The 15520-nt window shown below is 42.9% G+C and overlaps 1 protein-coding gene across 3 annotated transcripts in view; it reads right to left on the bottom strand.

The window, feature by feature from the left end:
• LOC144536950 (putative ferric-chelate reductase 1) overlaps nucleotides 1–15520 on the bottom strand; it is a 37106-nt gene that overhangs the window by 21548 nt on the left and 38 nt on the right. The window contains exons 1-8 of one of the 3 annotated variants that reach the window (XM_078280308.1): nucleotides 15489–15520; nucleotides 8923–9127; nucleotides 8691–8842; nucleotides 7001–7095; nucleotides 5511–5646; nucleotides 4212–4400; nucleotides 2952–3050; nucleotides 2702–2849 (exon numbers count right to left, since the gene is read on the bottom strand). The exon at nucleotides 15489–15520 is cut by the window's right edge and continues 38 nt beyond it. In XM_078280308.1, the coding sequence (XP_078136434.1) occupies nucleotides 2702–2849; nucleotides 2952–3050; nucleotides 4212–4400; nucleotides 5511–5646; nucleotides 7001–7095; nucleotides 8691–8842; nucleotides 8923–9118 (1015 nt within the window). In that variant the 5' untranslated portion in view covers nucleotides 9119–9127; nucleotides 15489–15520. Of the gene's footprint in view, nucleotides 1–2701; nucleotides 2850–2951; nucleotides 3051–4211; nucleotides 4401–5510; nucleotides 5647–7000; nucleotides 7096–8690; nucleotides 8843–8922; nucleotides 9128–9414; nucleotides 10540–15488 lie in introns of those variants that run through there. The other 2 variants (XM_078280307.1, XM_078280309.1) reach the window with 2 other exon arrangements.

Genomic DNA, 15520 nt, shown 5'->3' with positions numbered 1-15520 from the left:
GTTATAGGCATTTAACCATTTAACACTCACCCCCAAGAGACACAAAATATTACAAATTGGCACTTCAGCAATTTAGTATTGTGATTCCTTAAAGTTAGGGGGCTCACAAGAAACAGATTAAAACAGTAATGGACAAAATGGAAGGATGAGATATCCTGACTGTTAAGCTAGATTTATGGTCACAGCGGTGTTCCGGGCGTGAGGTGCGCGAGCCATAAAATGACGTCACCACGGCTGTCGTTTCCAGCACGAGACTCCGCAAGCTGTCGCGGTGCGTGGTCATGCACCTCTGAATTGTTGTAACTACGCGCCCATTGTGCGCGCTGCACTCTTAGTTCGACCCGGTCGGCTAGGAAGAGCAGGTACGCCAGTCATTTCGATATGGAGATAAACAACAGTCACATTAATGATTTAAGTAGATCATTGTAATGTTTGGTGGTACGTCGGTGTTTATCTTGGATGTGTTTACTACTTATCCAAACAAGTTCATTTAGCGTACTTTTTAAATGTATAAGTGATTTTTTTCTTTGAACAACAGGCTTAAAGTTTTTTGTCATACCATGACAGTTTCGACTGCTGACTCTGCAGTCATCTTCAGAAGCGTCACGTGATGTTGCTGTGACGTCTACTGTGGGTGTGATATATTTAGTTTGTGTCATTCCACCTGTGTGATGGAATGACGCTGTGCCCCATGCCATCTCAGACCACTGCAAAAGGGAAAATCACATCATGAACTAGAAGGAGGCCAAGATCATCTAAAAAAGTCTAGAAAGTAACAAATACCATCGCTGGATTGCTGAGGGAGTGGAGATCCGAAAGCGTGCCCCTAGAACTGTAAACCAGAATGAAGGAGAATACTAACTTTCCCACACCTGGGACGCAGTTCTACAGAGACTCCCCCTGCCGTCTGGGGGACCGGCAGGCAGGGGGGGGGCTCCCGCGCCCAGTTCCCTGGGTAGGTCGTTGGACGGTGGGGAGGCACAGCGTTATTCCATCACACAGATGGAATGACACAAACCAAATATATCACACCCACAGTAGATGTCACAGCAACATCACGTGACGCTTCTGAAGATGACTGCAGAGTCAGTAGTCGAAACTGTCAAGGTATGACAAAAAACTTTAAGCCTGTCGTATAAAAAATAAATCACTTATAAAGTGTTTACTACTGTTGCCAGGCAGCCTGCTTTCCTTTACTTCCGGTCTCTTCTTCTCTACTACTTCTTGCTCATTCACAGATTATTTTGTTTGTACGCCCTCTGCTATTTGGGAGAATACTGCAGCGAACAATGCGTTGAGCATAGACGTCTCTGTGCATGCTCATAGCACACGCGCCATCTATGGCGGCTCGGACGGCTTTTTGGCAAAGGTGAAGTACAAGTAAATAAATAATAATAATAATTATAATAATAACTAGTATAAAAATTTACTAAAGTGAAAGTAGCTCATTTAAAATGTACTCAGAGTTAACATGGGGGGGGGAATATACTTTTTATGTTTACAATTAATATCTTATTTATACTTATACATATTTAATTAAGTCACAGTCTTTAAGTCACAGCGATTTGTTAAAGGCACAAAGCCAAAAAAACTCAAAAAGCGACTGTTTTGTTATAAATAAGCTGTTAAAAGTAAGAAGTTAATTTGCCTCAAGTCGTAATGAGCTCTCTATTTACGTTGCTATCACTTTAAGACTCTCAGCTGGTAACCGCTAGCATGAGCGGTAGTTAGGAAGTAAACGAACGCTACCAACAAACGGTTCAGTGATTTATGGTTGTAGTGTAGCAAGCCAACTACAGTTACATTTGCCAACATTTATGCCTAGAGTAGCATCGTGGGTATGTATTCATTCACTGTTTTTTAAATAATTACATATGTTCATAGATCATTAGTTTGATGTCAGTGTTATTTTGTGTTAAGTTTATATTAGAAATGTCCGTGATCGCTGGCGTTGGTGCTGTGACTAACGTTGCATGGTTGCTAGGCAACTATAAGTCACAGGACGGGCTACACTCGTATGAATGAACGTAATATTGTTTACATGTCAAAAATGTCTTTGTACAGCATAATCACTATCAGTTTAATAGTTATGAATTATATTGTGTAACGGTAGAAAGGAAATATTTGAATTGATGAAATTACATTCTGAGCATAGGCTATATTGTATGTTAAAAGCTAGCATAGTTATCATTAGTCTGTTTTTGTATGTTACAGTTTCACACTTTCCTTGCAACGTCAATAAACCTATGGACGTGGGAATGACTGTCTTCAGAGTCTTGATGTTAGGAGAGAGTTTAGCTGGCTGTCAGTGTATAGAGCAATACCGAAGACGGCACAGCGACAAAAACCTTTTTAAAAAAAACAATGCGAAAACTATTTTATTTACTCAGTAACGGATGTGATTTAAATGTAGCAAAGTACAATACTTCAAACGAAACATACTTAAGTAAAAGTAAAATTACAGATTTTAAAAAGTACTTAAAAAGTAAAAGTACATCCAAAAACAACAACTCAATTACTGTAACGTGAGTAATTGAAATTAATTACTTTCCACCTCTGCTTTTTGGAACCAAAACGCACCAGCTGTTTTTTAAACTACAAAAGCGCCCTAGTCAACCTTTTCTTATCAAAAAAGAAGCCAAGTGTGATGATGGCCTTACATAGCCATCATGAAAAACACATGAAGTCATTGCTGTCTTACCCTGGTGAGATATACCATGTGTAAGAAACAGGAAGTAGCTCTGGTTTAAGTTAAATCGGCTCTCCCCCTGAGGGACGAGGATGTTTCTTTGGAAACGACATTGGATGACCCCATCAGCAAACCTCCACGCCCGACCCCACAGGTCCTCCTGGAGACACAGAGGTCAACATATACAACTGACTGAGTGTTTGTTAAAACAAAGAGCCACAGTTACTGTATGCTGATGATCAGTGTGTGATTGAGAGTGTACCTCTGTAATCAGCTCAGGGGGTGTTCGGCCTGAGACATAAGCCGCACTGATGGTAACTCTGCCTCCATCATTCACACACAGATAGACGTCATCATTCCCCTACAGTGGCAGAAACATATACATACAGTACATCTATTTACAGCTCTCTTTTCACTTCCCAGAAGTTGTTAGGTTTGTAACTGTAAAAAGACCCTGAACACTTCACAGTGAACACAATCACAATGATAACACATCAAATAATTACTCTAAACTGTTAACATCCCCAGAATTAACAGCAAGAAAAGATCATCCATCAATACCAAAGAACTGTATTTCTGTCAGAGATGCTCAGGTTATTATAGTAATCACCTCTTTAATGTTCCACTTGGTTTGGTGACAACCCATTTCCAAATAATGGAGTCCACTACCCTGGTAAAGTCCCAACACCCGATGTAGTTTATTGTGTTAAATGTAGATTATATATTGCATATATATCTGCTAGGAATGTTACAATTCAATTTGACTTTTAATTTTAATGATCCAATTACATTTTCAATTTAAACCTTTTATTCAAACAAGGATGGCAATGTCACAATAAAAGCCACTAGATTGCAGAAGGGTACTTTGCAACACAAGTTTCTCAAAGTTTACAAGCTGAAAGCAAATGCACCATTTGCGTCCTGTCGGAGCCCACATGCTTTCTCACTCACGGCGAAGGCAAAATGTTGCCACACGGTAACAGGGAAGTAGAAGGATTTTCCAGTTCTGTTGTTTCTCCGTTATCTCAAATTGCAGTAGTCGCCATGGTGTCTGGAAAAGTGCAGCTACAGGCTACCGCTAAGCTAACACTACGCTGTGTCTTTGGCTGCATGCCACCAGCTGGTAAGCTACGCTGTACCTGTTGTTTTTTTTGCTTTAAATGTGTGCATACAGGGAGATTAGAGAAATGATAGTGGAGGAGTTGCCGATATTGCTTTTGATTTCGAAATCAAAAGCGTGACACCCCTAATATTTATAGTTTAAATATAATATAGTTTAATAACTACAAAAAAAATATCTAGATTCTTTTAGCTTTGAAGTTCATTTCTGACCTTCGAAAACTCTTCAACAAGGTCCACTTAATGGAGTTTTTCCGTAGCTTTCCACCACATCTGACAGAATTTATCCGCAAATCATGTTGTTGTTATATTCATTCAATCTAAAGATTTCTGCCTTTTGGAGGCACTAATGTGCAATGTCTTTTTAGTGGTGGAAACCAGTACATTTTATGATGAAACTCACCATCCATTTGTCCAAAGACAGGGCAAAGGACAGGTAACCTTCAGCAGGCCCACTGAGTTCGAACATCACACCCGATCCTTCTTGATCACTTGCAAAGGACAGGAAGAAACAGCGGGGATCTGACTCTGGGTGGCAGCCCACTGGGTCTCTGAGGCAAGATTTACTGTGGCCACACCCCGCTGAACTAAACTGAAGAGGAAAAAGACAACAGTTCAGACAAGTTGACAATATTATTTTAAATGATCTAGGTATTCTGGATAATCTACAACCCTGTCTTTAAACAGTTTTCTTTGGAACATCTTTCTACTGCAGAAATAAAATGCCAACTGTTGACAGTATCTGTGTTGTATCTAAAGCATAGGGACACTTCCTGAAAGAACATAGTGATGCTATTGGATTTTAGTTGCAATTTTTGTATGCACCATGAACTGAAATCTATGTAACGCCGTTGTAGCGGCAAGGAAGGGAAAAGAGGGTTTTTTACAATGTAGGTGAACTGATCCTTTTAAAAATACTTCATGTATGTGGTACACAGTAAACCACCTGGGTCATGAATGAGCTAAGTGTCCATTACCACAGACAAGGAGGTTATGTTTTGGGTTTGGTTTGTTTGTTTGTCTGGCAGCAGGTTTATGGAAAAACTACAGGCCCAATTTTGATTAAACTTCCACTTCCAACCACCACTACATATTGGAACAGATCCAAATCACGGTGCAGTTACATACATAATTTCATAAACATTGCGAGATAGGGCATGGCCTTGGCAAACATTTGTACTCTCAGGCTACATGGACATTGCAACATTTTGGTTTAAAAAATAATATCTTTTGCTATATTTACACCTCTCATTCCCTCTGGTCTAGCGTTTCAGAGCCCCTAAACCAGAGACATTTGAAAAAACCTGTTTTGGTTTGGAATCTGCGGGGTTGTGTTGCAACGGCCGCAAACAGAGACCTTTGGCAGCACTGACACTGCCACCAATGTTTCTCTGCTTGGGTCTTATCGGTCATGACGTCTCATTCTCTGAGACTAAAGCTGCTAACTTGACCATGGCAACTACCAGCAGCCACCGGAGTATACATGTTGCCTCCTGTTTATGCCCAGTATACCAGAATGTTGATGAGGTATGAGGTTTGGGCGTGTTAGTTTTAATGGTGATTAGTTCTTCTACTGGAGCTAAAAACACTCATGTGCACGGAGATTGCTTTTGGCTCAAAACTCCGCTTAAAAACCAAAACTTAGCAATGTTAATGTAGCCTCAGAGTGCCCTTCTAGTTTGTGGTGATGTCAGACACTGACCGGTGTGGACAGAGCAGTGGGGCTTGGGGTTTGACCAGAAACAGCAGTTGATGGAACAGCAGTCGCTCCTCTAAGAGACACCACAGGACCTGCAATCTTCACCCAGTACACCTTATACTTATACACCACTGTCACACTGCAACAACAAATCAAACGCACCATGAGAAGTAGTAAAATATAAAACTGAGTAAAATGTCATAGGCCAGATAAACTATAGCAAAAAAAACAACATGACAAAAAGCCTTGTGCTTACTCCATCTTCGCAAACCTGCATTACAAGCTGTGTTTGGACCCTTGTATAGAGCTCAACAGTGACCGCCCGCCCACTTTTTGATTCCGGAAGTTTTTTTTCCCCATTCAATATCTTCATTGACATTTTCAAAAATGCTTAAACTAAGAGTTTTAAGCCTGGAACCAAGCCAATCAGCTACGAGATGAATCGTGACCAATAAAACACTTAATTCAGCGCAAAAAAAGATTTTGAAACTGGCGAAAAAAGGCAAAGGTACAAGACTGTGTACAGAAACGATCATCGACTTCAGTCAAGGGCGTAGGTGTTGTTTCAACATTGTGGGGGACACATTATATCCTGGGGGTCGTCCCTCATAACATTTTGAGCATCAAACACAAAAGTTCCTGCATTCTGGTGAATGTTTATGCAACAATTTATGATTTTTCTGCAGCAGTCTTGGTGTAAATGTCTTTAATTATGTAAAGGAAAGTATTATTCTCCTGTGTTGTTCAAAACTTTCTGCATATTCTAAACATCACACGTGTTTCGGGATTTTTTTCAGGAATCATGCACTGTACATCTCAACCTTGTTAAAGCCAGATGCTCCAAAGTTTAAATCTGCATAAATCACATCTTTATTTTTCCCGCTCTGTTGTGTTATTTAACGTTGTGTGATGAAGCAAACGTACATGTTTTGAGCCCCTTGAATGGTTATTTTTTCCCTCTTTTGGGGAGTGGGTTGTCTTTCATATTTTTTAAGGTGGACAAATCTACCTCTTCTAAATATTGAGGGGGAACATATCCCCTGCAACCCCCCACCAAATCTATGCCTATGACTTCAGTGGTAGAAGCTTGATAGCCGTTCCCGCGGATTCGCAGGTGTGGTAAAGATTTCCATGTTAATAGCGAACTCCACCAATCAGAGGCGTCACTGTTGATTGTGGGTAGTGTAGTACTTCTCCATGACATCGTAAATTAAACATGTTTATTTTAAAACATTCATAGGGATTTGTGGCTTCTACAGGAGCAGAAACCTTAATTTCACAACCTCAGGGCTTGTGTTAAGTCTACCTTGGATGGTTTGGACATTATGGCTAACAATCAAATAATGAATGGGATTTTTCACTTCTGGAACCACACTGTTGAGCTCACAGAGTCACAGATTGAGTCTTCCAATACAATGACTGTGTCTGGGTCTGTATTTAAGTGCAATCATAGGCTTAAACTTGGAATGAACTGAAGTGTAATGCATACTCACAGAAACTGGACTCTTTGTGGAGGGTTATTTGGAGGTTCCCACACAGCCTGAACGTGAGTCTTTCTCGTACTTCTTGTGTGGCTCACCACAGATCCCTTCAAATGACTTAACAGCATCAAACACACAAAGAACTACCTCATTCAAGGGTGTAATTTGGTAGTGACTGTCTGGACATCTCCCTACCATTATCCAGTGACTACTGAATTGTCCCTTGCCATAATTTTGATCAAAAAATTTAAATATTACCACTGTAAGTCCATCAATGTCTAGTCAATGTATTTGCTACACAAGGAACAGATATCAAGTCCCACCTCCCTAGTCTATATCAACGAATATTCATTTAGGAGGTTGTTCTGGTGCCGCCGGAACATCCACTGAATTTGTTTGCATTCTAAACTCCAGTGGATTTATGAGGACTATGGTTAACTGCTCCTCAGATCTCTGCAGGGTAAATCCAGACAGCTAGCTAGACTATCTGTCCAATCTGAGTTTTCTGTTGCACAACTAAAACAACTGTTGAACGTACACATGTTCCACCAAAACAAGTTCCTTCCCGAGGCTACTTTGCAGAGGTGCGCCCAAGACAATTGTAATTGGTTTTAAGAAATGCCAATAATCTGGAGTACGGTGGCCGACAGGGGCAAACGCCCTGCAACTTAAGAAAACACACGCAAATAGACAAAACACAAGCAATTTAAGAAAACATCTTTATTAATTTGACAACACATGCGCAGCATTCAGCAAACGCGCTGCAAATACACACAACACAACCAAATACATAAACTCGCTGCAAATACCACAACCAAATACATAAACGCGCTGCAAATACCACAACACAACCAAATACATAAACGCACTGCAAATACCACAACACAACCAAATACATAAACGCGCTGCAAAAAGAAAAGCAGCTAGTGGAACAACTTGATTTTCAACCCCACGGGGAGAGAGCGCTCTGCCTTTTTATTAGAGTCGGGTATGGCTGCAGCCTGGAGAACTCCCGTCTCATGCCTCCCGTCCATAGACTGTATATTAAATTAATATATATATACACATACACAGTCTATGCTCCCGTCTCATGCCGTCCCGGTTGGTGCCGTCCCCAAGCTTCGACTTTTCAAAATAAAAGCTCGCGTCTGGTCCCTATGTTTTTGTACTTTGGTGTTTTGGATGTTTTTGAACTAAACAGTACGGCAATCATGCTAATGAATACAATAACTTTTTCAGCTTTTCTTTTTGCATCGTTTTTTATTTGCAGCGTGTTTATGTATTTGGTTGTGTTGTGTGCATTTGCAGTGCGTTTGCTGAATGCTGCGCATGTGTTGTCAAATGAATGAAGTTGTTTTTCGTTTTGCATTGCTTCTTTTTTCGGGGTTTGCGTGCTTTTCTTTTTGCATCGCTTTTTATTTGCAGCGCGTTTATGTATTTGGTTGTGTTGTGTGCATTTGCAGATGCTGCACATGTGTTGTCAAATGAATGAAGTTTTTTTTTATTTGCTTGTGTTTTGTCTATTTGCATGTGTTTTCTTAAGTTGCAGGGCGTTTGCCCCTGTCGGCCACCGTACTGGAGCTGTGTGGACTAGCCAGACCTTCCTCAGCTGCTCTGTGGAGGAAGGTCTGGCAATGTGACTATTTAAAGCTATTCAATTTGATCGAAACATTGGTGTTTAGTAGGTGAAACTCCTGAATACCTGATTGAGGCCACACTGTAGTAGCTGGGACTCAGCGGGGTCAGTCAGGATGAAGAAACCCACTGCTGGGGAGTCCAATTTCCCAGCATCCCGAGCTTCTATCAGGAACCCCTTGAAGAATGTGGTGTTGGAGGAGGCAACTTGTAAAGACACTGTGGAGAATGGGAGGACAGACAGCTGTCAGCTAACATGACAGCTATGTGGACTGTAAAACTAAAGTTTAACAGCCTACCTGTGACGTTGTCGCTTGGACTGAATGTGGATGTGTCCACAGTGATGCTGTATGGAGGAGGGGCTAGGCTGGTATCGTAACCATGCTGAGGCACCATGTCTTCACAGGCAACACTCACCTTCCCATTACTATACGCTGTGACTGGTTCTACAGTCCCTGCACTCAGCACTGCCATCAGAAAGTACGAACGCCACATTGCTGATGCCTGAAGCAAAAGGAAAGAGGAAATACAGGCACCTATGGAATCTTTGTGCTGGGGGAGAGACGTGTATGATGGGCTCATGCTGTTGTCATTCATACATATGTTTGTTATGGTTTATTGTCTATTTTATCACTCCTGTTGAATGGTCTGGAATATTGTAGTTTCTGTGTCATCTTATCTTGATTTTTGTCTGTGTGGGTGGTGATGATGAAGGTGTTGGGGGGGGGGATGCGTTCATATTGCGAGTTGTATGTTTAGTATGTTGTTAAAAAATTTAAAATTTTACTCACAAATGAAGCTTCATGAACCATAAGTTGTATTTGTTGATCCCACTAGATGGCGCTCTTGGTTTAAAGAAAAAGCCGTGGCAGTGTGCTTTCAACCCTTCGTTTAACAGAGAGAGCCATCTAGTGGGCTCAGAAAATAAAGAGAATACTTCATGAAGCTTTGTTGGGACAGCCATACTGATTGGACTAACTGTCGTCTCATTGACTATCCCTTTGCAGAGAAACAGCTGATTGTGGCACACCTCACATTGGGGGGGGGGGGGGATTAAAGGCGGGCCCTGTAGAAAAAGTTTGGGAACCACTGGATTAATATTACCCTTGTATAGTGTGGCCAAATGGCCCATGAATCGTTGCCATGCCGGGTACACGCCTTCAAAGGTCTCCCATTGTGTTTGGCAAAACAAGCACATGGCCAAGAAGCCAGCCTACAACAAGGCACGGCTGGCAACCACTAATCACTGCCTCCAGCTGCCTCTCGTTTGCCCTCGTTAGGCCAGGACAAAAGGAGCCACACCAACTAAGGCAAGGGAGTCTGTGTTTGCCACTCAAACTAACCACTGCTGTGTTTCCTGCACCCATAAAGCCCATAAATCAAGCCGAGGACAACGGGAGCGGGATGTCTCTTTAATCTCCACTGGAACGCGAGGTCTCCTCTCCCCTCCTAGCCCAACTTCACTGGTGAGCTCCCCTACTGCACCTCGTCTACCCAGCAGAATTCCCCAAGACCTAACCCAACCCTGCACACTAGCCACGCCGCAAGGGAGCTACACCGCTGCACTCTTTATTTTGCTGTACAAAGAAAAATAAAGCGCCCACCTTTAGTGGGTTTTCACTGCAATTTGGTTCTCATTCTTGTCCCGCCACAATAGTTACAATTTTATTTTTTTGGTGCAAGCGGTAATTCACAAAACCAGTGGTGATATACAATACATAGGAATAGAGATAAATGTGAATATAGATGAGACAAACCGTCTTGGCAAAGTTGTTACTAAGGGTAGTTATGTAGGGCACAGGTGTGTTTGAGTGCGGGTAAATGTGTTTAAAAAAAAGAGAATATAGAGCGAAGACTGAACAAATAGTTAAAGGTTCTATATCATGCTCATTTTCAGGTTCATACATGTATTTTGGGTTCCTACTAGTGTACTAGTAGAAACCCAAAATACATGTATTAGGAACTAGTACCTTAGTAGGAGCTAGTACCTTCGCCACGCAGTTGCTAGTCATGATGTATCTAGAGAAAGTTGCTAGTAGCCAAGGAGGACACAGGATTAAAAAAAACATGAACTCTTCAGACGAGGTAATTATCATCACTCGAGTTTCTGTGTGGGAAAGTCACTGGACGACACCAGTTTCTGAACATAGTCATACTGAGAAATACAGAGAGTTGTGTGGAGCAGATAGTCTTAATTAGCTTTGTAGCAGCTCATTTGGCAATGGCTTGAATGTAACTGAATGTAAGCTGAATTGTCTGAAACACTCCATTTTAGTGCCTGTCTCTTGAAGCCCCCCTTTACTGAAAAAGCCCTGTGTGCTCTGATTGGTCAGCGTTTCGGTCTTTTGCATCTGCGCTCTTGGAGTCTCTGCACCACCATTGCATCCAACGACTGTAATGGCACTGTAGCACCACTTTTATTTATATATAGTTGTGACACAATCACAACTGTACGGAAGTCCTGGCGGCTCGTTTAAAGGCACAATTTCTGAATACTTTCACAGCATTTATATAGCACCTCAACCTGCTTTATAATACAAAAGACATGGACATCTTACTTTTTACAATATGGGACCTTTAAACAAACACAAAATAATGGTCACCTTCCACAGCCGTGCGGGATTGCTAGGGCTCAGGCAGGGGTCAGCTGGGCCTGCTAGTTTTCATTTCACTCATTTGTAGGGTTACAGGTTATATAGCATGACTTGAAAAAGACCGAAATAATGTGATAATATTAACACACCTACAGTCATGTGAAAAAATTAGGACACCCATGCTAAAGTTGACTAAAAAGAGGAATAAAAAAAATCATCTTTAGGAAATTGATCTTAATGCCTTAATTAAAAAAATGAGGAAAAATCCAATCTTTAAGGACACCAATTTTCTTTGTGAATGAATAAATTGGCATGGGATACTTTCCATAAAATCATCTCTCAATGCAAATCAAACCAGCTATTAGGCTAACTGAAATAAAACCTCCTCTCCGGGAACCATCACCTTATCGTGGTGGAGAGGTTTGTGTGTCCCTATGAACCTGAGGGCTGTGTTGTCTGGAGCTTTGTGCTCCTGGTAGGGTCTCCCAAGGCAAAGTGGTCTCAGGTGAGGGGCCAGACAAAGAATGGTTCAAAAATCCTATGAAAAGGATCGAGGAAGGGATGAAGTGACCCTGCCCGGAGGAAGCCCGGGGCCCCCGTCTGGAGCCAGGCCCAGATGGAGGGCTCGTCAGCGAGCGTCTGGTGGCCGGGTTTGCCACGGAGCCCGGCCGGGCACAGCCCGAAAAAGCTACGTGGCGGACATCTCTCCATCCCATGGGCCCACCACCTGTGGGAGGAACCGCTGGGGTCGGGTACGCTGCCACATGGGTGGCAGTGAAGGTCAGGGGCCTCGACGGACCAGACCCGGGCAGCAGAGGCTGGCTCTGGGGACGTGGAATGTCACCTCTCTGTGGGGGAAGGAGCAGGAACTTGTGCGGGAGGTGGAGCGCTACCGGTTAGATCTGGTGGGGCTTACCTCTACGCACAGTCTTGGTTCTGGAACCATACTCCTGGATAGGGGTTGGACTCTTTTCTTCTCCGGAGTTGCCCAGGGTGTGAGGCGCCGGGCGGGTGTGGGGATACTCACAAGCCCCCGGCTGAGCGCCGCTACGTTGGAGTTTAACCCGGTGGGACGAGAGGGTAGCCTCCCTACGCCTGCAGGGGTTGTGGGGGGGAAAAAACTCTGACTGTTGTTCGTGCATATGCACCAAACAAGAGTTCGGAGTATTCAGCCTTCTTGGAGACCTTGAGTGGAGTCCTGCATGGGGCTCCAGTCGGGGACTCCATAGTTCTGCTGGGGGACTTCAACGCGCACGTGGGTAATGATGGAGACACATGGAGAGGCGTGATTGGGAGGAACGGCCTCCCTGATCTAAACCAGAGTGGTTGTTTGTTGTTGGACTTCTGTGCTAGTCATGGATTGTCTATAACGAACACCATGTTCGAACATAGGGATGCTCATAAGTGTACTTGGTACCAGAGCACCCTAGGCCAAAGGTCAATGATCGATTTTATAATCGTTTCATCTGATCTGAGGCCGTATGTTTTGGACACTCGGATGAAGAGAGGGGCGGAGCTGTCAACCGATCACCATCTGGTGGTGAGTTGGGTCAGGGGGTGGGGGAAGACTCTGGACAGACCTGGTAAGCCCAAACGGGTAGTGCGGGTAAATTGGGAACGTCTGGAGGAGGCCCCTGTCCGACAGACTTTCAACTCACACCTCCGGCGGAGCTTTTCGTGCATCCCTGTGGAGGCTGGGGGCATTGAACCCGAGTGGACAATGTTCAAAGTTTCCATTGCTGAAGCTGCGGTGAGGAGCTGTGGTCTTAGGGTCTTAGGTGCCTCAAGGGGCGGTAACTCACGAACACCGTGGTGGACACCGGTGGTCAGGGAAACCGTCCGACTGAAGAAGGAGTCCTTCCGGGATATGTTATCCCAGACGACTCCGGAGGCAGTTGCAAGATACCGAAGGGCCCCAAGGGCTGCAGCCTCTGCCGTGAAAGAGGCAAAGCAGAGATTGGTCGGAGAATCGGCACAGCAGGTGCGGTATTACATTCAATTTATCGCACTGTTGTGACGAAAAGAGAGCTGAGCCAGAAGGCAAAGCTCTCAATCTACCGGTCAGTTTTTGTTCCTACCCTCACCTATGGTCATGAAGGCTGGGTCATGACCGAAAGAACAAGATCCAGGATACAAGCGGCCGAAATGGGTTTCCTCAGGAGGGTAGCTGGCGTCTCCCTTAGAGATAGGGTGAGAAGCTCAGTTATCCGTGAGGAGCTCGGAGTAGAGCCGCTGCTCCTTTGCGTCGAAAGGAGCCAGTTGAGGTAAGGATGCCCCCTGGGCGCCTCCCTACGGAGGTGTTCCAGGCACGTCCAGCTGGGAGGAGGCCTCGGGGGAGACCCAGGACTAGGTGGAGGGATTATATCTCTAACCTGGCCTGGGAACGCCTCGGGATCCCCCAGTCGGAGCTGGTTAATGTGGCCCGGGAAAGGGAAGTTTGGGGTCCCCTGCTGGAGCTGCTACCCCCGCGACCCGACCCCGGATAAGCGGATGAAGATGGATGGATGGATGGATGGATGGAAATAAAACCATGCCAATCTCCAGGTATGGTGAAGGGTATGTGATGATGTGGGGATATTTTAATTCCAAAGGCCAAGGGATCCATGAAATAACTGGCCTTTAAAAATAAAAATCTGCCTGCCTCTATGGGAATTTAACATAGGGGTGTACTTACTTATGCCCCCTGTATTTTAAGGAAGAACATTTATTTATTTACGATAAATTATTCATTCACAAAGAAAATTGGTGTCCTTAAAGATTGGATTTTTCCTCATTTTTTAATTAAGGCATTAAGATCAATTTCCTAAAGATGATTTTTTTTTTTATTCCTCTTTTTAGTCATGGGTGTCCTAATTTGTTCACATGACTGTATCGCAAACGGAAAGAGCCTTCAAGTGGCTTATTTTAAGGATAAATGGGAAGTTAGTGTGGACCTCCAACATGTAGCTGACTCACTGGCTGATATTGTCTCTGTACAGACAGTAGAGGGAGGCGGAACAGAGGCTGACACACTGTCATCAGCTCCAGAACATAATCAGTCGGCTACAGATCAAACTGAGGTCAGCAGGCTCTCTGAGATAACAAACCGCCAGGCAGTGGTGGAAGAAGTATTCAGATCCTTTACTTAAGTAAAAGCACAAATGCCACACTGTCAAAATACTCTGTTACAAGTAAAAGTCCTGCATTGAAAATGTTACAGTAAGTAAAAGTATGTATCATCAGGAATTGTACTAAAAGTAAAAATCCTCACATTTTAGAAACTGGTAATGATCCAAACAGTTGTGTCACTAAAGTGTTAAATGGTCTAATCATTTCAGCTGGACTTGTAGGCCGTTATATTGTTGGGTAGTTTAATTTATAATAAAACATCAGATTTTATAAACATGTGTTGTGTGTGCAGAAATCTTGATGTGTAAAGTAACTAGTAACTAAAGCTGTCCCTTTAATGTAGTAAGAGCAAAAAGTACAATATTTCTCTCTGAAATGTAACGGAGTAGAAGTAGAAAGTGGCATGGAAAGAAAAGACTGAAGTAAAGTACAAGTACTTCAACATTTGGACTCAAGTACAGTACTGGAGTAAATGTACTTAGTTACATTCCACCACTACCGCCAGGTCAGAGTGAGAGCAACTTCATCTGAAAGGTTTCTGTTTGGGAAGAAACTGGCAACTGCTTTGCTTAGACTAATAGATCAGAGTTGGCTCGCTAGAAAGTAAACCAAAAAATATTAATCAACTTTTTTTAGATTTTGTTCTTATTAAAAATGAAAAGGGGAATTAAATAATAAAACCTCTGCATTCAAGTTCTGGAGTCAAAAGTAAAGTCATATTGTCAAATAAGAGAAATCTCAAAGTTATCCAATGGCTATATCATAGATATAAGACAAAAATAGAGATATTCAGTTATAATCTAGCATCTCATTCATTTATTGGCTCTTTATTTTTTTATTCCCAGTTGCAGTGACCTCTTATCAACTAACCAAAGGTTAGTTGATAAGAGACAAAGGTTTAAAGGAAGTTATCTCCTGTGTACACAAGATCACTTTTTCGAAAAATGGCTCGTAGACCATGGCATAAAGGCTTTTGGGTAAACAGCAAAACAGTTGATGCACACAAGACACTTATGCATAAAGTTTGTACTCATACATAAAATACAAACAGAACAACAAAATGTATTGCAAGAGACCTTCCAACACATGTAAACATTTGTTGTCTCACATCTGTCAGACACTTTAAAAATATGTAACCCAGAAATGAAAGTGTTTGGCCTTACCTCCACCCGGTGCTGCCTGTGTCTCTGTCTTC

The sequence above is a fragment of the Sander vitreus genome, chromosome 22, assembly GCF_031162955.1.
Source record: "Sander vitreus isolate 19-12246 chromosome 22, sanVit1, whole genome shotgun sequence".
Lineage (NCBI taxonomy): Eukaryota > Metazoa > Chordata > Actinopteri > Perciformes > Percidae > Sander > Sander vitreus.
This window is presented reverse-complemented; position numbering and strand designations above follow the sequence as displayed.